Source organism: Poecilia latipinna, unplaced genomic scaffold (assembly GCF_001443285.1).
Source record: "Poecilia latipinna isolate Pla-1442-1.1 unplaced genomic scaffold, P_latipinna-1.0 Scaffold989, whole genome shotgun sequence".
In the NCBI taxonomy this organism is placed as follows: Eukaryota; Metazoa; Chordata; class Actinopteri; order Cyprinodontiformes; family Poeciliidae; genus Poecilia; species Poecilia latipinna.
Window position 1 is genome coordinate 75722 of NW_015113605.1, and position 25883 is coordinate 101604.

Genomic DNA, 25883 nt, shown 5'->3' on the forward strand with positions numbered 1-25883 from the left:
CCTTTTATATGTAGAGTGGCTGTTAGAAAATAGATGGATGTTCATTTAGTGTCTGTATCAGTTTCATCCAGTTAATCTCTGCTTGTATCTCAGGTTCGTTTTGCTGCTGATGACGACACAGTGAGCTTTGAAAATGATGGAGAACGTTCTGCTGCCGCCGCACTGCACTGAGCTTCATCACATCCATGATGATTCATTAAAAGCTTCATTTTAACTGTTAGCCAGAACTAAAGGATTTTTTGCTTTGAGTTATCTGCATATGAATAGTAATTTTAATTGTGTTAAATTTACTGTGCTTCATGTATTAAAAACATCATAGATAAGGTAAAAGCTGATTGTTTGGTCTAGAATAGTTTGGGATAAGATGCTTTAAATGTGTTGTTTGCTTCCTGTTTGGTGTAAATAAAAGATTTATCACATATTTTGTCGTATTTCAAAGAACTCCTGCTTTATCAAAGGAAGTGGTGTAAAGCATGAGGGATTTGCTGATCACTCATTGGTTGATGTCCAGAAAGTGGGAGGAGAGAAGAGAAGGAACAGGAAGTAAAAAGTGTTGTTTTGTTTCTCCTTATCAAACATGTTTTGGACCAGTGAGCTCCTGATGTTCAGTCGCTTCCATCCTCATCTGGCGCTGTGCTGGTTTGGGGCCTTCAGGTTTTCCTTCTGAAACTTTTGCTCTCATTGTTTCTGTTGTTCTGTGTCTTATTTTGGACAGAGGAGCAAAGACAGAATCCGTCTCGTCTGAAGAGACTGGAGGACAAACTGACCATTTTCTTCTGCTGCTCCTCTATTTGCAACAGTTGCTCTCATTTCATTGTAACTTTTTGTGTTCACTCTGCTGTTGTTGCACCTGGTCTGGCTTTCTGTGTAGCTGTGATACCTTCCTGCAGGAGGGCATCCCCTGGCATGATGCTGCCATCAGCTAATTTTTCTCCCTCTCCTGGTGTTAAATATCCTGGAATCCACATCTGTAAATTATGGCAGTGAAGATCAGCTTCAAGGTTTATTCATGTACACAAGTGATGCTTGTCCAGAGAACAGATGGAAAACTGTGTGAGCTTATTATATGAAGTAATATGGACTATAATTAATTACATTTGCTTAAAAGTAACATAACATCATAAAGATTTAAGCTCTAAACATCTTTAAACCTTTGCATTGTTTGGTTGTTTCTAAGTTAATATTTTGACTTAGAAATAAGCCGGTGTGTGTTATGGTGACATGATAAATCTTCAGCATTGAAGTTTATTCAGTCTGTTTGCTGATCACAGTCATAACACTGAGAGCTGGGAACATGAAGCAGCTGGTGCTCTGATAATAAGAAGTATTTGTACGACACATTTATTAGTTATTCATTTCATGTTGAGTTTAGAGGTTTTATTGATCTCTGAACTGCTTCAAACAGGAATCTGAGGCCTTCATGGTGCTGCATCGATATGTTTCTGATCTATTTTTACTTCATCAGATAACAGAGACTCGTGACGCAGCACTAAGCTGCTGTATCAGAGCCTCATACACGCCATAACGATGCTGAACAGCCAATCAGATGCAGGCGACTCAGTTATAACACCAATGCAGATCTGATCCAAATAAAACTTCTAAATCACTTTAAAGGACACATCAAATGACCAAAACTGTCTGTGGCATTAATATCTTCAACCAGACAAAAACTGTTTTGCCTCTAATAACAATAATAATTTAGTCAATGTCCAGATGTTAAAGTATCAAAACGTTGATAAAGGAAACAATCATTAAAGCTCAGTTTGATTCTCTGATCTACTCTGATGGACTCTGGTCCAGACAGCTGGCATTTCTTCTTCTACTGATCTGACTGGTTGGAGCATCAGGTCACATTTAATGTCCACAGAACAGGAGGCTTACAGATGGCCGACTGAGCAGCAGAGCATTCTGGGAGTTGTAGTATCAGCAGTGATTGGGCTGTTTCCCAGCGTCCAGCTCTAGGAGACATTAGAAAGTTTCTCACAGGACAAATTTGTCTGCAGCCTCTGCTGTAAGAGATTCACTGTGGATTCTGTTCTGACTCGGTTTATCTGCTCTGTCTGCTGCTGTTAGTGGACCGACTGCAGCTCTATTTTATGCATAGCAGGTTATCTTGAATTTTTCATGCAAAAGATATTACAAGGTTGTACAAAACATTTGATTACAGAACAATAGATAACCTTAATTATTCTTCTATTTTCTGTCCTTCACCAGCAGATTCTTCAGTTAAAACATCAGTGTAACAAAGTGACTTAAATGTAGTTTAACTGTTCATTCCCCAGAAAGTATGCAACTGCTTGCTTCATTTTGTGGTTTTCTACCAGTTCGATGAAGTGACAGAAAACAGCAAAATAACAGGATACACTGCAAAGAGGAAATATGATCAGTGTTTTCAGATCAGCAGCAGAGAAAATTCTCACAGCAGCTGATGGACAGACAGGAGATGTTGGTTCTGGTTCTGGTTCTGGGCGTTGTGCTTCAGTTTGAAGGTGAAGATCTGGGCTGTTTCCCAGCGTCCAGCTCTAGGAGACATTAGAAAGTTTCTCACAGGACAAATTTGTCTGCAGTCTCTGATGTAAGAGATTCACTGTGGATTCTGTTCTGACTCGGTTTATCTGCTCTGTCTGCTGCTGTTAGTGGACCGACTGCAGCTCATTAATATGCATGAAGCAAAGGGCTTCTTTAATTGTATAAAAAATACAATTAAAGAATAAAACTTTAGTCTGATATTTAATGTTCTTTACTCGCAGATCCTTCAGCTGAGACTCTCAGAGTTACAAAGTTAATAAGTTAAATGAAGTTTGTCTGATCATTTCTATATGAAGTTATGCAATTTGTTGCTTCTTTTTCTGGTTTTCTGTCAGTGACCAGAAAGTGTGATAAGAGCAAAGAGGAAATACATTCAGTGTTTTCAGATCTGTATCAGAGAAAATTCTCAGTTTTCAGCAGCTGATGGACAGACAGGAGATGTTGGTTCTGGTTCTGGTTCTGGTCGTTCTTCAGTTTGAAGGTAAAAATTTGTTTTCTTTCACATGAAGATGAGAAAAATTAAAGGAAACTTTGACTAACTGTGATATTTTATGGAAATATGAGAATTAATATTCAGAGGTAAATTATTTTATATATTAGTCAATCAGGTTTTGACCAGATACACAAAAAAATGTCAAAACATTTGAATCCAATATATTTTCTTTGTCTCAAACTTCCAGTCTGACAGAGATTAAAACTTTAATTGCTGTTTTTATAAACATGTCTTAGGTGTCAATAAAAAGTCATGTACAACAATAACTCAAACATGATGTAACATAAATAAAGAGGTACAGGCTTTCACAGTTTTGTGAAGGATAAATTGTGTGAAACTTTAATGTGTCTTTGTTTCTGCTGCAGGAACCAGAGGAGGAGAACTTCATCTCTATCAGAGAGCTGGAGAAGATGTTGTTCTACCTTGTAACAGTTCATCGTTCTCCTCCTCCTGCTCCGATGTTACCTGGTTTTACAACAGAAATAAAACCCAAAATACTCAGCAGGAGGTTTGGAATGGGAAAGTTGTTCAGAGTTCATCTCAAGGTTACAGGTTGAATATGGACAGCAGCTGCTCTCTGACCATCCACGACATCGATCCTGGAGACTCTGGACTCTACATCTGTAGATCTGGATCCTCCTCAGATGGTTTTGTGTATCTGAATGTTTTAACCGGTGAGTATTTAGACCTGAATGATTTAACTCTGTTACCTGTCATCATCTGCTGCGTTCCTCCTACTTCCTGTCTGATCTGGGGGCGGGGCCAAGCTGTGATGACGTCAGGAAGTCGCTCGTCAGAGTGAACGTTGTGCTGTGGATGTTTAGATTTAATCAGTTTGTCTCTTATGGTGGATCAATGTTTGATCAAAAAACTGAATAATTTATTTTCAAGATGACTAAAGACATCTAAAGTTTTATCATAATCTTCTCTTGCTGCTATTTATTTAATAACCTTTAACCCTTTAACACTCTACTGAAAGTTTCTCAGATTAATTTTCATTTTTCATTCGGTTTATTCGCCTCCAGCTGAAGATGACTGAAACAATCTCTATGAAAACAGAGAACAACTTTATCACTATAAAACTAAAGCCAGTGTTTTACATGCAGGGGGACTAAGTGGCATTTATGTTCATAATAACAGAAAAATATGTGAAAACAAAGTGATAACCAAAGATATTTCAGATTTGGAGTTTTTCCTTCACTTACTTTTGAATTATTAATCATAAATAACTGTCAATTCTTTTGCATTTTTATTTTGCTATGCAATTTTTTGTCTTTCTTGTTTTTTTAAAAAAAATCTTTTGTCATCTTTTTCAAACTTGCTGAAAAGTTTTAGCATGTTTTAGAGTCGTAACAGGACACAAAGTAGTCAAAGTATAAATAAAAGCATTTTTATTTGCTCAGCTTGAAAAGAAAAATCTGTGGTTTCAATTGTTGACCACTCATTTATTCTTTCATTAAATAATTGTCAAAAGTGTATTTTACATTTTTGTATTTTTAAACAAATTCTATATTTCAAGTGAATACAGACAGAAGAGCACAAAATGTTAAATATTTTTCTGAATGTCTTTTCCTGCAGTTAACAGAGGAGAACCAGTTGATATGTACTACAGAGGAGGAGATGAAGCTGTTCTACCCTGTAACAGACCTTCATCATCCGACTCATGTTCCTCTGTTGACTGGTTTCATAAGAGAAATGAAAACATTAACATTCAGCAGGAAGTTCATAGAGGAATCGTTCAGAGTTCACCTCGTTCTGCCAGGATGAGTTTGGACAGAAACTGTTCTCTGATCATCAACAACATCAATGCTGATGATGTTGGACGTTACAGATGCAGTTATAACACAGATGTTCATCTAAATCTGCTGATCAGTGAGTAGTTAGTCTGCAATGTTTCCACAGAACAGCGTTAAAATGTTAATATTAGTTGGTTTAGTAAATACATGTAATTGTCTTGTTTTCTTTCAGTCTCTTCATCTCCACCAGCTGCTGATCCAACAAAGAATGGAAAAATAACATTAATCTGTTCTCTGGTGAGATTCAGAGAGTTTAGTTCCTGTCCAGTTAAAAGTCTCCTCTGGTTGAACGAGACAGGAAGTGAACTGACTGGTGAAGGTGATGGATATAAATCAGGAGGACAGTTTGGTTGTGTTTCTCGTCTCACTGTGAATCTTCAGAGCAGCAGAAGATTCACCTGCCAGTTTGTTGAAGGAAACGAAGTGAAGGTAGAAGCTCACTACCAACATGAAGGTATGATGTCTGATTTTTATGAAGAAGTTAAAATGTTGCAATGAAACTTTCCACACCTCAGTTTCTATGTAGATCTCCAGTTTTCTTCTCCATCATGGTGGTTCAGGTTCTCCTGGTTCTGAATGTGGATCCAAAGTCTCAGACTCTCAGATTGATGTTCAGTCCACCATCATGTTGAAACTATTTCCTTCCTAAACCAGATGAAAATGATCCAATCAGGTTGCTGCTCCGTCTCCTCCTCAGGCCCCCCCGCCTCGTCTCCTCTGAGCTTCATCATGTTGACTCTGAAGATCACAGGACTGATCCTGATGGTTGGACGCACTGTTGGTATCATCAGAACCAGAGGTGAGGAAACTCGGCTACCATGGAGACAATTTACACACTTTAATCACTTTATTCTGTTTTTCACTGCAGGAAGAAAAAAGCCTCAGAAAGACATTAAAGTAAGAGAAACAATCATGATGAATACATTCATAGACCTTTTATATGTAGAGTGGCTGTTAGAAAATAGATGGATGTTCATTTAGTGTCTGTATCAGTTTCATCCAGTTAATCTCTGCTTGTATCTCAGGTTCGTTTTGCTGCTGATGACGACACAGTGGATTATGAAAATGATGGAGAACGTTCTGCTGCCGCCGCACTGCACTGAGCTTCATCACATCCATGATGGTTCATTAAAAAGCTTCATTTTAACTGTTAGCCAGAACTAAAGGATATTTTGCTTTGAGTTATCTGCATATGAATAGTAATTTTGAACCGTATTATATTCTGTATTAAATCCATTATAAATGAGTTAAAAAGCTGTTTGAGATAAGAAGCTTTAAATGTGTTTTTGCTTCCTTTTTAAATGTAAATAAAATCTTTAACATATATTTTGTTTTATTTAAGTAACTCATATTTTATCAAAGGAAGTGATGTAGAATATGAGGATATTTTTTTACTAGTCACTCATTGGTTAATGTCCAGGAAGTGGGAGGAGAAAAGTCAGAAAGTAAAATATGGGAATTTGTTGAAGCTTCAAAAAAACTCTTTTTTCTATTTACCAAACATAGAAAAAACAAAGATTTTTTACATTATGTCATAAAAAAAAACAATTTTCCAGAATGAACAAATAATTTTTTTAACAAGTAGATCATAAAAATATGAACTTCAGAGTAAAACAAAAAGTAAACGCACTAAAGAGGAACAATTCTCCATGTAAACATATGATTACAAAGAGATAAAGAAAATCAAACTGCAAATTTGAAAGTCTTTAAAATTTTCTGAAGTAACTGGATGTTAAGAGAAAACATCCCATTACTGAGATCTAACCTTCTTCAGGTTGATTCTTTTATTAATCAAGCTACAGAAATTGAATTGACTTCCAGAATTAGCTGTATTCTGGATTTTCCCACATCTCATTTTCCACACAATTTTTTTTAAACATGTTTAATTTAGGCAGTTTGTCTGATTTTAGTTGTTGAACATAAACCAAAACCTCTAAGTACATTTTTATCAGGAAAATGTGAAATTTTCTATGTTAGTCTGATGGTTGAGTGAGATATTCCTGCATAAAATCAAATAAAAATTGTAACATTCAGTTTGTTTCTTCTATGATTATATCAGTCATTTTACTGCTTATTCTGGAACATTACCAGCCATTGTATGTTTCTTTTGCTGCTTTAACTGGGTTTAATATTCAGGTAAATTAAACAAAATGTGAACATTTATTTAGTTCAAATGAAGCATAAAGATTTCAGATGGAAACTGCATCTTCTGCTTGTTTAAGTAAGAGATTTTAAATTTCACTCTTCCAGGACTAAAGCAGTATTAATCCCCAGCCAGCAGGGGGCAGCAGTCAGCTGGTAGAAAACGGACTCGGGTTTTTGATCCAGTGGTTCTGATTGTTTCATGCTTGAACTCAGCTGATTTAAATCAGTTTCTCATAAGCAGAACTTTAAGGATCCGACCTGTTGGACCTGAAGCCTCTCCAGCCTTTATGGACCTCAGCAGGAAGGTTTCTGGTTCTTCCTGATCTGGATTTTCTCCTTGTTCATGGTTGGTCTGACCCATCTCAGGTAATCCGCCGCCATCATGGCTGGGACAGAAGTTCCTCTTCATCTGATCTGTGTTCATGTCAGCTGCTGGTTAATGTTTATTTCTGTCCAGATCTGAACCATCGTGTTTTCTGAAAGAGGTTCTGGGGAACAGAGTCTCTTTCCAGATACTGATTGTCTGGAAAGAGCTTCATCACGTCCATGATGTATAGAAAGCAGAAATGGTGTCAGATCCCAGGGATGAGCAGGATTACTTTTTCAAAGAAAGTGCTTATATAATATGTGTTTGACAACAGACTATTTACAATATGTGAAAAATAAAAACTGAAAAAGCATGTTAACAGCAGCAAAAATAATTAAAATGTCTGAAATTGTGAAAATAACATCAAGATTGTAAACACTTCATGAGTTGGGAGCAGAAATGTTTATAGAGTCCAGCATCTGCTGAGAGGAAGGATCTCCTCTAATGCTTCTTTGTCCACTTTGGATGCAGCAGACTGTCATCTTGGCTTTTACCAAATATTTCATTTTTGTGATTTTCTTAAAATTAGAGTTTAGGTTTTAAGTTTTTGCTTACAGTATGTTGGGGAGGCATGAATGGGTGATCAAACCGTAGGTCTTGATTCAGACCAAGCAGCAGCATTTTCAATTGCTGCCAAAAGCAGGAAGCAGACGACAGCACAGGGCATTCTGGGTAAAAACAGCAAAAACAAATGTGCAAGTCTAACATTAGCAGGAGAAATGTTTCGTGGTTGTTTACCAAAAACAAGAGAAAATCTATAACTATTAAAATATGATGCTACTTTGTTTTTATTCACATTTTGCAAAGAAGAAAGTTGCTATCACTGTCTTCTTCTGAGGTTTGGGTGCAGCGCCCCCCCCAGGCGAGGAGGGTAACAGATTTTTTAAAAGGTTTGGCTGGTTTGAAACAATGGAGTGTGAAACAAACACCAGCAGGTGAAATCAGAACAAATGTTGCAATTTTGTCCCCAACAGGATGAAGTCTGCTGAACCATCAGGTATGAAATCATCTTACATTTCTTCCAGCAAGAGGTTGGACGGTCAGGTGACACACAGAGACACAGTTGGGTTTTCCAACTGGACAAAGATCCCAGAACCTCTGGATGTGGATCAAACTGACAAACATTGGTACAGAAATCTACTAGAAAACTTTTTCAAATCCACAATAAATGTGATCAACCCTTCCTGAAATGAACTGAGAGTTCATCTCATGAACCAGGAGCTGGTAAACCGTGTATAAAGCCGGTCCAGAACTGAAGAACTTTAAAAAACCTGAACATGATGGAGTCACTGTGTTTGTCACAGAGGTGTGGTCTGCTGAAACAAATCCTCCTCCTCCTGTTGGGCTGCAGAACCCGCCCTCCTGTTAGAACCGAAGGACCGGGTCGGTCCAACTCAGACTGGAGCCAACAGAGACGGAGGAGACTGCTTCTACTGCCGGTGAGTCCTTCTGCTCTCGTCTCCGTCCGTCTTTCCTTCTGGTTTCTCCTGGAGGATTTCCTTCCTCTCTGGTTTTCCTTCAGCTCTGATGCTTCCTGCTGATCCCTGAAACTGATGAAGTCTCTAAAGCCAGACAGCATCACTGGTTATGAAGCACAGCTGATGACTAAAGAGGGAAGTCTTGACCTTTAAGGTAGTTAAACTTAACTTTAAGTTAAGAATTTTATCATTTTATGATTAAGAAGAGACAAAAAAGTTCATTTTATTTTAGATTTAAGAGAAAATATCACATTTTCTGCTCATATCTGTTCATTTCTCTCCAGTTTCAAAGCTATGCTCTGTTCACCAAAGATTAGTTCAACGGTCTGATTAAATTAATCAAGAGTTTCTTTATTCCTAATGAGATTCAGATTTTTAAGAGCTACAGAGCTGTGAGAAAGTATTTACACCCTCAGGTTTCTCCTGTTTTTGCTTTTTTTTTTCTTGTCAAATTTAAATGTTTTGAGTCTTTAAGTAACTTATTAAAAGCCATCAAAGCAACTTGGCCTTGTGTGGAAAAAGTAATGACACCCTTATCTTCACAGCTGATATGAGTCTCTGACTGACTTCACTATGGAGGAAATTTAACTCTCTCTGCTTTGCTGAATAGTTTTAATTCAGACACATTGGACGGTTTTCTACCATCAACAGCCTGTTTAAGGACCCAAATCATCCAAGCAAATTGGGTTTAGCTCAGGGCTTTGACTAGACCATGTTAATGTTTTTAAAAATTATTCGTAGGTGAATCTGCTGGAGAGCTACCGATTGTTGATTTACTGCATAACACCAGAGTGTTGTTTTTTTTTTACTGATGGCTGGATTTTTCTGTAGTATTTACTGTAAAATGTTGCATTTTTCAGTCATTTATCTTATTTTTTAGTTTAATTTTTTATATTATTTTTTTTATTAATTTATTGTAGATTATTATTATTAAGCCTCTACTTTTTATTTTGTTACTAATTTATCTGTTGACCTGTTTATTTATTTTTATTAATTAATTACTTTATTCATTATTATTATAACCCCAGTTAGCTTAATCTTAAAGTTTGATCGTCAGCTGTTACCTTCAGAATAATTTCCCAGAAGTCTTTGGGATCATTAACATGTTTTTAGGTCAATTTGAGATCATTTAGTTTCTCATCTGTGTGATTCTGTTAGATCGAATTGTATTTGATCTTTACGATCTTCTGGCCTACTTCATGTTGCCAATCAGGTTCTGTTCATGTGATTTCTTCAGGCCTGGTGAAACTGAACCATCACATTTTTTAACTTGTGGTTGAGTTGGTTTTGTTTCTGTTTTTTAATATATAAGAAATGAAACCATCATTTGAAATCTGCTCATTTTTAGTTATTTTTTTGACACCAGAATAAATTCCCAGATACTTGGGAATGTTTTTCCAGTAAAACTCTAACAATGTTTCCATGTTAACGGCCTTAGTTGCAGCATTTTAGCTGAAATCTTCGCGGTGTTGCTCCACGTTTCCCCTGCAGCTGCGTCCCGTCGGGGGGAAACCCTGTTGAATGAATCCCAGCAGGTTCTCTGTTGTGAGTAATGAGCGAACTCATTAAAGCTAAGCGGCGTCCCGCAGGGAGACGGTTCAGAACCTCAAACCCCAACAGACCCTCATGTTTGGGTCGGGGAACCGGGGCAACCTCCAAATGTGTCAGAGGTCACTTTAGTCGCATAATTGCAAGACAAACAGGTCCAGTTCAGGTGGTGGAATGGCCTAGTTAAAGTCCAACTTGAGTGGCAAAGCTTGGAAGTTCTACTGATCTCCAACCAGATCCGATGGGAACGTCAGCCTCTTTGGGTCCCAGTAGAACCAGTACAAAGTCAATAATCGTACCGCCTCGGTGATCAGGGAGGTCAAAGGTCACCTGAGCTCTCTCTGAACAGTAGCAGCTTGTTTGTGGAGTGTTGGACAGCCGAGTGTCCAGATGTCCCGTCTCTGTTCAGCAGCCTGATGGAGGCCGAGGGAAACTCGTTATGCTGATAATCAGACGCTGATCAGCGATCGGGTCGGTTCCGACCAGCTGCTTCCTGCAGGTTTACAGCAGCAAACATGCAAAGAAAAAATCAAAAAGGAATTTTATTTATTTAATTCATTATAAAATTTTTCTGCTTACAATTTTTTATTGATTCTCTGATTTATATTTAGCATTATTTTAGTTTTGTTTTTTATTTATTTGTCTGTTTTATTTAGTCATTTATAGTAAGTTTAGTTTTTTTATTAATTTAGATATTTTTATTTATATTTGTTTTTTTATTTGATGCATTTGATCTTTTATTCCTTGATTAATTTCTAATTTATTTATTTCTTATTTATTATAGATTTTTTTTTTGTTTTTCATTTATTCATTTAATTTTTTTGGTTTTTTTATTAATTTAACTATAAATATTTTTATTTTTTATTCACTTTCTATTTATTTTATTTTACATTGTTATATATTGCTTTATATGCATGTATATATATTTTTTAATTGTTTTTTTTTTTTTTTTTTTGACATTTTTTATTTATTTTTGTTTCTTTTTTTGTATCCAGTTATTTTCAGGATCAAACATAAGCCCAAATTCTCAGATCTTCTCAGACCTGTTCTGTAAAGACCCCTGTGATATTTATAGTTCTGATCTGAAATAGTTTACAGACTCGTTTGAACCGGTTCAGTCCGAATGTTTAGATGAGGAAGAACCACTTGCCTGAGCCGTCGGTCCTCCAGTAAAGAACTCAGACTCTGAGGTTAATTTTCCTGCCATCTCATCACACAGAGGATTTTCCCCTGATTAACCTCCATGTTGATCTGCAGAGCAGCAGAAAACCCAGCAGGTCCAGCTGGATTGTTGTTCCTGGGACAAACCGACACGGAGCGGCTCTGAGCACGAGGCCGAGCTGATAAGATCGGACTCTGGATCAGAACTCGATTAGAGCTCTAAATCCAGCAGCTTCTGGCTAATTGGACTAATTAGATCAGAACAGAGTTTGTTTTGTTGCTGTGCTGCATGTTTGAGATTCTTTAAAGCGTGAACCGGCTCCATGGACCGACTGCAGTAACTGAGTTAGAACGTTTTGGGTTTGATCTGTGAAATGCAGATCTAACAGCCAGGAGTTAGATCTGCATTTGTTCTTTTGTTTGTGCTTTTAAAGCTTCATTTGCACCTTTTTCAAGGCAACTTTATTTATATAGCACCTTTCAGCCGGAGACAATTCTTATACTAATACTTGTACTTAAACAAAAAAAGTTGAAAACAACATACAAGAAGAAAAGAAAATTAAGATGCAGTTCTTTATTTATGTACTTTTATTCCACTTTGTTGGAGACAAATGTAGGACTTTTTGTATGAAAAAGCGTTTTATTGTCTTTATCAGCAGTTTAAGTTTCATGTTCAGGTCTGTTAAAGTTTTAACAAGCGTATTTTAATCTGATTTTTCTTCTTTATAACTAAACTTTAAACTGAGTTTAAACTTGTAGGAAATGAACAAAATGCAGACGGAGCTGAAACTGCACATGAAAACAGAAAAATGAAGCCGGTTTGTTGCAACCAGATTCATTTGGAATCTGTAATTCAGGGTTTTTCCTCCACAAGCAGCTGAATTAAAGAGCGACCTCCTCCTAAGACGCTGCCTGATTACTGAGAGGAAACGCTGCAGCTCTTCATAATGAGGTTTATTTACGGCCTGCAGCTGTAATTTCAGGAATCTTCTGTCTGCGCAGAGCGGCTTCGGTTTGCATGGGGGCCCAACGCTGAGCGGGAGCTGCAGACTGGGGGACTCAGTCCGGCAAATCTGAACAGATTTTACATCCAGAATCATGAAAGGATGAGTTCCTTTGACTTTTAGTAAAAACTTCCATCAAACTCTAGAAGAGACCAGTGACGGTTTCTGTGCAAGAGTTTCATACATCTGACCCAGCGGTGTTCAACCTGTGGTCCAGGGGCCATTAGTGGCTCCTGGATTCATGTCTTTTGTTTTTCTTTGGCCTCCCAGCCTTAATTCAAGTATAAACTGGGACAAAACTTTATCTTTTGAATCAAAATCTACTTACAAGAATGTCAGATGCAACACAATGCATGTTTACTCATTGACTTATAGTCTAAAGTTCATCTTATTGCATCAAAATCTACTTTTAGTTGATTAATTTAAAGTTGTCTTTTCAAATGAGAACTGACCTCGATCCTGTTGTTACTGCTGAGAAAAGACAAAACATTTTTTTGAAGCCCAAAATAACAAACTGGACACATTTCTTTTAACAAGGAAAAACTATTTGAAGTTTTGAATCAACAAACCTGTTTCTACAAACAAATGTTTAATTAAAATAGTTAATGCTTAGTTTATTGTTGAGTAGATAATTATGATGGAAAATATGCAACTGAGGCATTTTTTACAGAGAAATATGACGACTTCCTGAATGCAGAAGGAGCAGAAGCTTCTTAAAGAGACAGAATCCCAACTTCAAGGAATTAAATGTTGACGTAAAGTTTATTTTAAGTCATATTTGTTATATAAATATAATTTTTATAACAACTGGAGGGAATATAGTTACTTAGTTGTGTCATAAAATGGAACTATGGCTAAAAATAAATACTTCCCGTTTAAGAAGTGTTGTGTTCATGACAGAGTTATAAAAACAGAAAACTAAATATGGAAGTTATTACTCCGCCCAGGACAGACGACATTTTGTCCTCTGACGATTAAATGTTGATTCTTTGAGAAAATACTGAATTTTTCATGAAGTTGTGTTTGGTTCTGGTGGGAACCAGGTTCTGATCCGTTCTGCAGGGTTGCGTCACCGAGTCGTCGTTCTTCCAAACAGAAACTCTCAACAGCCAACCGGGATTAAAGTTTCCTCAGCAGCTGCTTCCAATTATTCCCAACAAGAACAGCCTCTCTCTCTCTCCCCATGTTCCCACATAATGAACTGCCTCGCTCGCCCGCCCGCTCCACAGTCGGCATGTCATCATGAACGTGTTATTAATGTAAAAACACTCAGAACAGACTATTAGTGTTGAGATTTTCTAATATTTCGTCTGTTTTGTTTGTTCCAGGCCAAATTAAATGTCCGACTGTAAATATTTGGGATTTTCAGGAAGCTCCGCGTTGGGAAGGTCGTCTCTAGTTTCTTTGTGGCTGCAGGACAGTTTCAGCTTTAATTCCTCATAAAAACTCTCCTGGTTTCTCTCAGCCTTTTCCCAAACTATTAAGAGGGTTTGTACAAGTTGGAAAAAGTATCTCGTTATCCTGGATGAATCTTTCCATCCCTCAGAAAAATGCTTCCTCATATCAAGGTTGGATTTCTGCTTCTGTGCTGCTGTTACTCCGGTTTTCCATTGCTGCTCAGCATTTTTAAACTTGGATCAGTTTGGAAGAATCAAACTCGGTCTTATCCGGCTCTGGATCAGGAACCAGTTCTGCAGCAGAAACCGAAAGAGAAGGATAAAAAAAATCTTCCATGACTGACTTCCTGGTTTCCTGCCTTCCCTGAAGCTGAGATATTTAAGTAACATTTTGATTTTGTCTGAGAAATCATAAAAAAAATCCAATTTTAATATTTATGCAAAATGTAGATCAACACTAACCAAAGACAAAGCATTTTTATTTAAGGAACTCCTGATATTCCTGTTATCACTGCTCTGATAATGTAAATGTTAAAGGGGCAGTAGTATGTCAAATCGCCATATTTGAGTTTTACGTCATGTTATAAAGTTTTTCCCTCATCAAAAACATTCCTGTAGTGTCTCCTTGATCCTTTCATGCATGTTTGAGAAGTAATTTAATCTCCATGGTAACCAATCAGCTGAGCAAAATGACTGGATGGACCTAGCCCCGCCTTTGTGACGCAGCTCCTCCCTCACTCAGCTCCTTCAGACTAGCCAGCGTCAATCAGCAAACACCTGGTGGAAAGAGCAGGAGTTTTTAAAGAGGCCAAAATTACAAGGTATTAAAATACAAAGTAAAATTTCTTTTAAGTCATACTTGATATGTACAGCATTTTTATAACAACTGAAGTAACATAGTTACTTGATTAAGCTGTAAATGGCACTTTGTGCCTGGAAAACACATAATACTGCCCATTTAAAGTTGTATTAATTAATCCACGACTTTCTGTTTTGTAGATAAATTAATAAAGATGAAGAAATCTGTTTCATTTAAACGAGTCAGGATGAAGCTTTGAGAAAACATTCCCAGTTTGAAACTGACCTATTCCTTCACTAAGAGCTATAAACTAAAACCATGAAAAAAAAAACAGTTATTTCTTTCCTTTGCTCTATTGAATAAAATTTACCACTAAACTAATTGCAAATAGCTGTTTTATAACATTTGTTTTATGTTTAAATATAAAAATGGTATGTTGAAAAGCACGGTGAAGGATCTGTGATGCTGTGGGCCTGTTTGTCCTTATCAGAGGACAAACGCCTGGTTTCCCTCTGGTGTAAAGCTGAAAGCGAGCCGCCTCCAGCTCTTTCAGCAGGATAATCATCCTAAACATCAACACAGAAACGGCTCACTGGACGCAGAATCAACTCCTTCCAGAACCGTCTCCGTTCTAAATCCAAAGCGAAGCTGGGTTTGTGATCCAGCTGTGTTTTTGTTCTGGTTTGGAGCTTTGAACTCACCCTGTTGGTTTGCTCTTCCTCTGCCTCGGATGTTTGTGTTCTTCTGGTTTGTAGAAGTCGGATCAGGACACAATCCGTCTTGTCGCTACAATCTGACATCACTCTGATGTTTAACGCAAATATTTCGCAAAATAACAAACCAATCAAAACCACATCAGTGGTCCAGCTCATCTGGTTACTGCAGGATTCCTCTCAGATAATCCTGTGGTTTTTATCTGCTTTCATCCTTTTGTTTCCCAACGCCTTGTGATTCTGATGGCAGCGTTTTCCAGCCGGTCGTTGCGTAACGAGTCGAGCGTTCCTGAGCTTCCTGCGGTTTCTGGGGACTCTGGCAGCAGCTCTTGTGTAAAGTTACAAACTCTAACTGGTTTGTTTTCACGCAGCAGCTGCAGAGGCTGAAGGCCGTCCAGGCATTGTTTGAAACCAATAGTGGAACTGATTCTGAGTCAGAAACCAAAATGTACCGGAAAGATGCAAAAACAACCCGTAAAATGAGCATTAAGCATGTTTGCTTACTGGTTTGGGCTAAATAAACCTGAAATGGTTTGGAAACGTTCCAGTTTTCCTGCTCATCGTGTCCGGACAGCGACAGCGGCACAGGAAACGTGCGACGGGGATGTTTGACCCTTCGTAAGGTGTTTGATTGCGAGGAAATCAGCGTGTGGCGCTGACGTCAGGCTGTTTACCAGCAGGGCGGGAAATTCCCGCTCCGGCAGCCAGATGCGTCTCCAGTTTATCTGCTGGTCGGTTTGGCAGGAAGCCGACAGTTGAATATAAAAGCTGCTGCTCTGTTTTTAACCTGCGTCAAAGAAACACGGGAAACAGGAGATGGATTCCCCAGCTTTTAATGCACCACCTTCATTCAGCTCATGTTTAAACGCAAAGCAAGCAGAAGGTACATTCACAATTAACATTATGGGTTAATTAGCCTGTCATAAGAAAAAAACTGCAGGTTAATTTTTCAAACTCTTATTTTTACAATGTTATTCATAAAGATGTCCCAGTTAAGGTTAGCTAAATGCTAGGTAAACATTTAGCAGGCTAAATATGCAGCTCCAAACTAAATTTCTAGATCCAAGCTAAATATTCAGCTAGCAGGCTAACTGAATACTGAATGAAATTTAGCCTGCTAGCTAAATTTTATTTAATCTGACTGGAGAAAAAAACTTGGAAATTTCTGTGATTGAAATTTCCAAGTTTCAATCACAGAAAATTTGCTAGAAAAAACTCAAATTTTGACATTACTCTCTCAACTTTTGTGAAAAAAACAGAAAATTTTAAAATATTAAACTTTTATTTATTTTGTTGAGAATAAATCTGTGTTTTCCTTCTATCTCTTTTAGCTAGTTGCTAAGCTAAAGCTAAGCTGAACCTAAAGGAAATGACATGTTAGGACATGCAAATGAGAGCTCTGCTTTGAGGAAATGACACACTTGGGAGTGCCCTGTTTGGGGGGTAGCGTAGATGGAGGCTAACTAAAGAAGTTACCAACTGTTGCTTGTGGCCATTTGTCTGTTAGTTCTTAGAGGCAGCAGGTCATAATGGACCAGCTGTATTTTGGTATTAATAAATGAAATTCATGAATTCAACTCACTGACTCTTCTGTAACCTCGTACATCACAAACTTAGCATGGAGAACAGATAATTCTCCACAATTTCTAGAATTTTCTGAGTTTTACTCATTTTTTCCTGTCTACATTGGCCCTATTGTGCATTGAAAACATCTGTCCTGTATCATTCTTGAACTGAAGTCAGGGGCCGCAAATGGCCCCCGGACCACACTTTGGACACCCCTGCCATGAGCTTATTCAGGCATGTTATCAGGATGCCCTCTGGGTCCTTTCTGGTCTTGTTCACCTGGGTTAGACCCAGAATCCTCTGAAAAGGCCACATGAATCTCTTCTGGTTTTGGTAGGACCTGCAGGATGTCCTTGGAACGACCTCCAAGTCCTTCTGGGCTCGATAAATCAGTGAGCCTTGAATAAGTGGAGTTATGATGATGAGTGGAGCGAGCAGAGCACCGAACTCTTTGTGTTCGTGTCGGCGGCTCTTCTGTCTCTGATGTCTGAGATGTTTTCTCAGTCTCGATCCGTCTGCTCGGTCAGATCAGCTTCACTTCTGCAGCCGAGGCCAGAAAACACTTTGTCTTTTGTCTCTGACATACTTTGTCCACTCAGCGGGTTTTCAGCGAAAGCTTCGACATTCCTCTGAGGCTCAGACCAAACCCGGCTGGTACAAACCACTAAACACCTCTGGGATCATTACCTGCCCCGAAACAAGCGGACCTTTCTCTGCTTTCCACGCGTCCTGCAGCTCTGCAGCCGCTGAGCTTATTTACAACCAAAGCAAAGCTCTGTAATCACGTTTTTTGGCTACAAGGGAAACTTTGTTGACCAGCGCTCTCTTGAAACCACAAAATCACTCAATCTGCAGACTAAAAAGGTGCAGCGAGGGAAACCAAACACCCTGAGGCCTTTTGGAGTAGAAACTCCTGAAGGAAAAGGTCAGCGGTTATTACAGCTCCTGGTCTTAATTGTGTTTTGGCAGCACTTCCTGTCTGTTATGATAAAGTTTGACGTAACGACTTAAACGAAACAATATCTTGGAGCAGTTGGGTGGAGACCACTCCAGCAGGCCTTTGTTTGGATTTTTGGAGCACTAAGCAGCCTGAAGAGCCAACTCCCTCCTACAACTCAGATTTAATCAGGTCAGAGGTCAACGCTTAGACAGTCACACAATGGCCGACCTCTGAAGTGCAGCTCTGCATCGCAGCGAGCGAGAAATACCTGCAGAACCAACAGCACATCTTACAGCTGTTATCAGTCGCTCTGCTGAATTTCCCAAATCATTTTTGGCTTTTGCAAAACAATTCACACAAAATCTAATATCTGTATCAACGGACATGTCAGAGCCTCAGAATGACAAGTTCTTGTTTCATTGTGTTCTGATAAGATTTTATTCATGTTGTCAGGAAAACACTGGATGTTCTGTTGTTAAGGTTAGTACTGTAATTATGACAGATCAGTAAAGGAGTAAATGTGATTCACATTTATGCCTTTAATGTAACGTGTTGATAGATCATGTGACACAGAAAGCAAGAAAAAAAACGAACATATCAATAGGAACAAAGGCAATCTCCTAGAGGAAAACTGAACATGCAGTTATGTAGAAAATACATTTCTTCCTAACAGCTTCACTCCTCTTCCTCTTCCTCTCCGGCTGTTGACCTCGCCCAAATCTTTGTCCTTCCACTGTCAGAAATGTAACATCGTGTTTGTTTAACTGTAAAAATCGCTACAGAAGCGTCTCTTCAGGTTTCAGTCGGATGAGGGACGATGTCCACCCGTAATGAAACACATTCATGCTCTCTCCGGTTAATAAGTGTGTTTTCAGTTGGTTTGACCTCCTCCAGGCCGTGTTGATCCTGCGGTCGGACTGTATTTACACAAACTTGGAGCTAACCACAGAATCCTGCTGCATTCTCAGTGTTTACATGTGTTTTATGGATGTGTTTGGGTTCCTGCTGCTCTGCAGTCCAGTCTGACATAATAAAATGAACTGAGCAGCTTCGGCTCCTTCAGGTTGCAGATAAGCTGCACCTTTTTAAGGCAGAGTAAATCAAACTGTTGTCACGGTTTTTATGTTTGGAGCGCTCAGGGAAAAGAAAACCCTCTGCAGCGGCGGTTATTTTGGTTTGGACTCATTTAGCAGCAGAACACCACAAGCAGCATCAAACTCTGCAATTTGAGCTGCGATGACTCATTTATTTCACTAAATGTTGGAAATCAAAGGTTCAGTTTTAGAGCTACGCATGAAAACATGCAGCTCAGTCCTGAAAACTACGCTCTGAGGTTTGTTAGCGATGCAAAACACAATGTTTATGAAATTTGTCCAAAAAGAAAACATTTCCACACAGAGTATAGAGATTTTTGCTAAATTAGTGAGAAATGGACAATTGTACATAAAAGTAGAATTAAGCCCAAAATTATTCAGACATCTGTTGAATTTGTGTTTAAAATAGTTTTTATTCAACCTAAAACTTCTGACATGAAATGAGACAGTTTTGTTCTGCAGAGAGGATCATCAAGTCCAACTTTTTCTCCAGTTAGTGTCTCTGCAGACCCCACACATGCCTGACACAAACTGTTTAGACTTTTACTTTCAGGTAAAAATTTCATGTAGGTTACTACATGGAGAGTTCTCTGATGAACACTTAAAAGTCAAAATGTGATCGATGTGATGAATGTTTCCCAGGTCTTCATCTTTTATAAAAACACAGGATTCATTCATTATTAGCTATTTTTCTGTCAAAAATCTTACAGAAAATTGTATATTGAAATTTTCCAGTCTGGGTTAAAGAACCGTCACAGCACAGAGTCCAAAGGGTTTTTAATTATATATTCTCTGCAACAGATAGTGGTCACTGTGTTGTTTTGGTTTCCTTCGATGCAGTGGGGCCCTCATCTTCTCTCCCAGAAGGCATCTGGGGCCTGAATAGACTGAATGACAGCAGACACTCGCCTCCTGTTTTGTGTGTCCATGTTCCTTCAGCACTGAGGGAATCCTGCATCAGTTCTGCTGTCAGAGACCCATTGATGCTTTTTCTGGTCATTTACCCTGAGCTGAGGCCTCCAGCGGTCTCTGAGGGGCCTCCAGGGGCCCCTATAACTCAGTCTGAGAGCTGTGTGTTTCTGCATCAGCAGGGGTTCATTTATTTAGTCTTTTTTGTGGTAGAAGTGAAGATAAATCTGTTTCATGTTTTCTGCAGCTGTCCAAGCTTTTTAAAATGTACATAATCATAGATGTGGTCTTTGCGGCAGATCTTTCATGCATTATGATATTTAAACCTACAACCAGAGATGTGGCTTCATTCTGCCTGTAGATGGGCTAGACTGATAAATGATATGGGAACTTAATTAAACTGACTCTCTCCTCCTAACAGGGAAGGATTTGAAGCAGAAATCCTGGATGGAGGTTCAGACTCTCTGATCAGCAGAGCTTCATGTAGGTTTGTTTTCCTTTTTGATTTAGTTTTCCTGTTAATTGTTTCATTTGGAGCAAATGTTCAGTGATCTGCTCCATCTAGTTTGGGTTAGATATGAGATTTTATAAAGGTATGGTTATGGAAGTGGAGCAATAATTATTTATACCACTGTTGAATTCAGATTTAAAATTATTTTAATCAACACAAAAGTTTAATTCTGACAGGAAATTAGATATTTATTGCTCAAAAGATCAAAAACAAAAGCAAAAATAGTGCCAGTTCAAATAAATATTTGATCTGTTTTATAGGGGATAAAATGTCATGTTAATTATTGTCTATATTTATCTCAGTAATTAAAAGTTTCTTTGGTGACGACCCACCAAGGAATGCCTCCTTACCATCACCCTAATCTTGAGCCCCTTTCAACAGATGCTCTTTCAGATTCTCTAGGTTTGCATAAATAATTAGTATTTCAATATTAAAATAAATGCATTTAAAAATGCTAACTTGGTCCGAAATCAGAACAAACTGAGCTGCTAATGCTCCAAAATGTATATTATTAAAATGTAGGTCATTAATTTTGTGAAGTTTTTATATAATTAATCCAGTTATAAACATTTATAACCATTCATAAACATTTTATGAAACAATGATTTACGTTGTAAGCTTTCCTCTAAGCTAATCACTCCCACAGGGAGGACTGAAGGGCTAAAATTAGTTAAAACAATTTAACTAGTAGCCTGATTTTCCCCTAAAACTAAATAATTAAGAGAAATGTCAATTTCATGTCAAAACATCAACAGTTTTTAATTATATCTTACTGCACTTGGAATAAGGCAAAACTAACTTACAAGTAACTTTTTAGTGAGATATAAGAGTTTATTTGAAGTAAATAATGTTATAATTCTGACAGTTTACTTAACAAAACAGTTTTTCAGTTACAAGTGAAATAATCTGCCAGTGGATCTAGTAGCTTTGATCAATATTCAATAATTATTGATCTAAAACTAGTTCCTACATGTTGCTGAAAAATTACATCTAAGTTAATAAAACAAAGTTATGATATTTGCACCAGAAACGAGACATAAATTCTTGGTAAGATTTTCTGTTTTTGCAGTGAACATGTTGAATATATTGACTGACGATTTGTCAATGGAAATCTTGGCTTTGTCTAAAATATTTAATAGATCTTTGTCTTGTTTTTGAGACGCTGTTTGACTTCTTTGTTGGTTTTTTCCATCATTTTTCTCATACATTTTTCTAAAACTGTTAATATTGGTATTGGGAAGCTGTTTTATATTAAATACATTAGATCTGTTTGGTTTTAGTGTTCATTCAGTGAAACCAACGTGGTGTTTTTACTTGTTTTATCATACTGGTCCCTTCCTCGTTTCATTAACAAGATAATATCTGCAGGTTTTCTCTCATTATTCGATCATCCTGTTTATAAGCGGATTTAAGCCAACCATCGGGGATCAGAGGGTGTTAAAGTTTCCTGCACATGTGTGAACAGATGAAGCTGATCTGACTGTAACTCAGATTTACTGGTGACCTGTAGATAACCTCAGCTGGTTAAGGTAAACTGTGTTTAATCCAGGACCAGATCTGATTATTCCCCCGGCCAGCAGACTGTTTGATCGGATTACAGACGATCGATTCAATGGAGCAGCCAAGCTCCATTGTTTTATTTTTGATCATTTGATAATTTTTGATGTCTTGCTTGTGTGTTTTAGAACATGTAGAGTTTTTCTCAAACAAATCTGACCAAATGTCTGATTCACAGAAATGTTTGGCAGTTTGTTGACCTGAGAGTTTTTGGACCTGAAGCTTTGTGCTCCATCTTGTGTTGAAGAACTTGGTGGAGATTTTGTTGTGTTGTTTTTTTTTTTTAACTCAAAGTTATGGAAGAATTTATGTGAGTCATTTTCATTTGATGCCAAAATTCAATTTCAGGAATGCATTTTTCAGAGTTCTTGGTTGGTTATTGAAAGTTAAAGTATAAATGGAAAAGTAGCGGTTGTTAGTATTTAAATATTTAAACTACAAATGGACGGACGGACGGACGGACGGACGGAGTCTGTATGAGTCCATATGTATTTCCAACCTCATCCAGGCCACGACTTCTTCTTTGTCCTCCATTGTCATCCAGACTGAGCAGCTCCTCTATCTCCTCCTCCTGTTCCTCCTCCGTCTGCAGCTCCTCCTCTCTAAAAGCTTCCTCAGTGTTCTGCAGAGCCTTCCACCAAACAGGAAGCAGCGACCGCGATCCCACCCATGCCCTCCCACCCCTCCCCAGCCCCACCTGGAGAGCAGCACTCCACCCGTCTGCCCAGCGGTGGCACAAGGAGTCCAGTCATCTCAACAGGAAGCTCACTTCCTCTTCCCTCCTCCATCCAGGCTCACTTCCTCTGCTGAGAGGAACGCTGCTCCTCCTCCTCCCCCTCCACCTTATCCAAATCTCTATGTACTTTCCCATGAAGAGGAGGAGGAGGAAGAGCACAGCTCCAGCTCTGTATATAATATTCAATCCCAGATACAGAAAACTCACCAGCACATCAATGTTCATCTGGTTCATGTTCTTCCTGCTGTTAGCAGATGATCGGGACTTCCTGTTTCCTGTTTCTCTCAGCACTAACTCAGCTGCTGATGTTTAATGTTGGATAACTTCACCAGATATTCAGAGCTGTTCTGATTTTGTGATTTATTTAATAATGGAAGTAATTTCAGTTTTTGATTGATTATCTATCAGTTCCAGAGCTCAGATTATCTTCCTCGGCTCAGATTATTTCTATCCTGCCGTCTTTTATGGAAACATTTGATCAATTTAGTATCATTTCCTCACAGCCACTTTTCTGGAGAGCTGAAGATAAAACTGGAAAACAATAATATACTGATAGGAAAACCTGGAAAAACCTGGAAAGTATGGAGTTTCTTTCTTTTTCTTCCTTTCCTTCCAGGCTTTTTTCATAGGTTTATTTTTTTGTCCTAGGTTCAACTATAAACATCTGATATACATACAGATTACTTTTTGTTTCATTGTATTTGAGAAAGTCATGAAGACGTCATCCTTTTTAATTTTTATTCAGTGTTTGCCCAGGTTTTTATTTGACTAAATAGTCTGAATCCAGAGATATAAACAAGAAGAAAAAAACTGCTGGATTTATTATTGCAATGAATGTTGAAGAAAAGTCTAAGCGTTCATATTTCAGGTTTTTTTCTTTTTGTTCCTCAAGTTTTGATAGTTTTTGAAGTGTTGCACATAATTAACCATCCTCAGACTTTCTGTGTCGCCATAAACTGAAGCCAAGTCACAGATGTCAGTGACTTTAACCAGGGCGTGTTGAAGTTAGTCTGAAGTCAGAGCATAAGAGGATCAGCTGGTCGTTTGTCTCTGGGGGAACAGGTGGCAATCTCCTCAGCTGCATTAATATGTTCGATTCAGATCCGATGAATTCTTTCATTCTGCTGCTGGGCCGAACAGGGGAGGTGATGAGGAGGAGGAGGGTTTTTGTCTGTGAAGAATGGAGAGGGGCTTGGCCATGGCGGGGCGTCCTGCGAGCCGGCAGATGGTCGATGGGTTGAGCAGACAAAAGTGAGCTGCAGAGTTTTTCCTTTTAAAGCTGAAGAGACAAACACAAAGCGTCAGACTGAGTGGGGGTCAGTCTGAGGCATCATCACCAAGAAATGACAAATATTCTGCAGCTCTATTTCTAAAACATTATAAAATAATCTTCTGTAAAAACAATAAACTCCATGTTTAACAGAAGCTGGTAGAGCAGCCAAAAATTGTACACAAGTAAGAGTTTTAATACTTCAACATGTTTGTAGCAGTCCAAGAAATTACTCGAGTAAGAGTTAGAATATTTGGTAGAAAGTACTGAGTAACTAACCAAATTGTTAATCATTTAATGTTTAAAAATTACATCGTTAGACTGACCAAAATATGAAGTTTTGAAAGAACAATTCCTGAAAATATATTCAAAACAATGAAAAGTTTTTCCGTATAAGCAACCATGTAGTTTTGCTTCATCGGGCCTGTTGTGTTCAAAGCTTCAGGCTCCTCAAAGATCGATATCGATGAAAAAGTTGAGACTCTCAGACCTCGCAGTCAAATCCAAACTGAAGCCATGTTTTCTTTTTGTGGAAATAGATCTAATCCTCAATATTTGGACATTTATTTACATCAGGTCAACGCCTTTTCCAGAATCCTGATCTGTGCCCAATAGAGGAAAAAAAAATAGGACGTAATTCTCAAACTGTTGAAAACCTTGACGTGTTTGTAGAGAGAATAAAGCACAATAAACAGATACTATTCTTCATGCTTTTAATGCCAGAACAGCATTAAATGTTGGGAAGAGGGAAAAACTTCACTGAAGTGAGGAATGCGGGAAAACCTCTGTCAGATTATTGATGGACATTAGAAGCTGAAACTGTGTGAGACAAACTCCTCCTCTGATTAAACCTCCTCCTTGGAGTCACAGCTGTCCAGGGTTCAGCCCGCTTCTTTCAGGAGAGGTCAGAGGTCGGCGATGCGTTCGGGGGTCAGTGGCTCGTCTTCCTCCCTCTTCCTCCATTGGGACAGGATGGGCGCTGCCCGGCTCTTACGCACTGAACCTTGAGTTTGTCGGAACCTCTGACCCGTTAGCGGAAATGAATGTTCAGAGTTTTTATTGCTCTGCAGAAGAATTGAGTAATGATTTCTGATCATGTCAAAGATTGTTGGTTTAAGCACAGCAGGAAATCCTGTTCTGTTTGCTCAGAGTAGAAAAACGGATCCCACTTTACAACAAGGCTCAACGAGGTCCCTCTAAAAATGCTTATAAATGCATATTTTAATAGTTCAAACACCAAATACACCCTAATATACATTGATATGTAAACTTGAAACTGTTTTAGCACTACTAAAAAATCTACAGTTTTCCTCATCTGCACTCTTGGGGTTTCATCCAATCAGCATAAAGGAAAATAAATGCTGCTCTTGGATTGGCTGCTTTGTAAATGTCAGCCAATAGTTTGTCAAGTGGCATTGCAGCCTAATATTTCAGATTCCAGAGTTGCATTTTGTTTATGGAACTATGTAGATATGCTCTTTCAAAAAATCTGCAAATTTGTCATGAATAATTTTGCGTCACTTTCCCCAGAAAACTGTGAATGCAGAACTCAGAATAGGCAGAGATCCAGAGTGCGGTTATATTTCTGCAAAACAGTTCATTGAAAAATGATTGAGAGAGTTTGGAGTGATGCTTTGAGGGTTGCAAGTTCAAATCCAACTGGTTGATGCCTTGCTGCCTTGTATAGTTGTCAGTAAGACACTTTTAGGCTTTTGTTAAGTCTTTGCAGTTTTCATTTTTCCGTTTTCCCTTTTTTTCTTCCTCTTTTCTGGCTTTTTTCTCTTTTTTTCCTTTTTTTTCCCTTTTCTCTCTTTTCTTCCTTTTTTCTCTTTTCCATTTTTATCTTAAAAAAGGGGAAACGTTTTAATTT

General features: G+C 38.2%; 2 protein-coding genes across 4 annotated transcripts in view; both read left to right on the forward strand.

Annotated features, from left to right (window-relative positions):
• LOC106958467 (uncharacterized) overlaps positions 1 to 6140 on the forward strand; it is a gene marked incomplete at its 5' end in the record, with an annotated part of 15462 nt that extends 9322 nt beyond the window's left edge. Inside the window, 5 exons of the mRNA XM_015050375.1 lie at positions 4601 to 4894; positions 4991 to 5272; positions 5516 to 5617; positions 5687 to 5715; positions 5844 to 6140. Of these exons, the coding sequence (XP_014905861.1) occupies positions 4601 to 4894; positions 4991 to 5272; positions 5516 to 5617; positions 5687 to 5715; positions 5844 to 5921 (785 nt within the window). The remainder of the gene's footprint in view (positions 1 to 4600; positions 4895 to 4990; positions 5273 to 5515; positions 5618 to 5686; positions 5716 to 5843) is intronic.
• A 2039-nt stretch (positions 6141 to 8179) lies between these two features.
• The window catches only part of tiam2b (TIAM Rac1 associated GEF 2b), a 45736-nt gene continuing 28032 nt past the window's right edge, over positions 8180 to 25883 (forward strand). The window contains exons 1-2 of one of the 3 annotated variants that reach the window (XM_015050392.1): positions 8180 to 8769; positions 20361 to 20422. The gene's annotated coding sequence lies outside the window, so the exon portion shown is untranslated. Of the gene's footprint in view, positions 8770 to 20360; positions 20427 to 25883 lie in introns of all 3 variants that reach the window. The other 2 variants (XM_015050391.1, XM_015050390.1) reach the window with 2 other exon arrangements.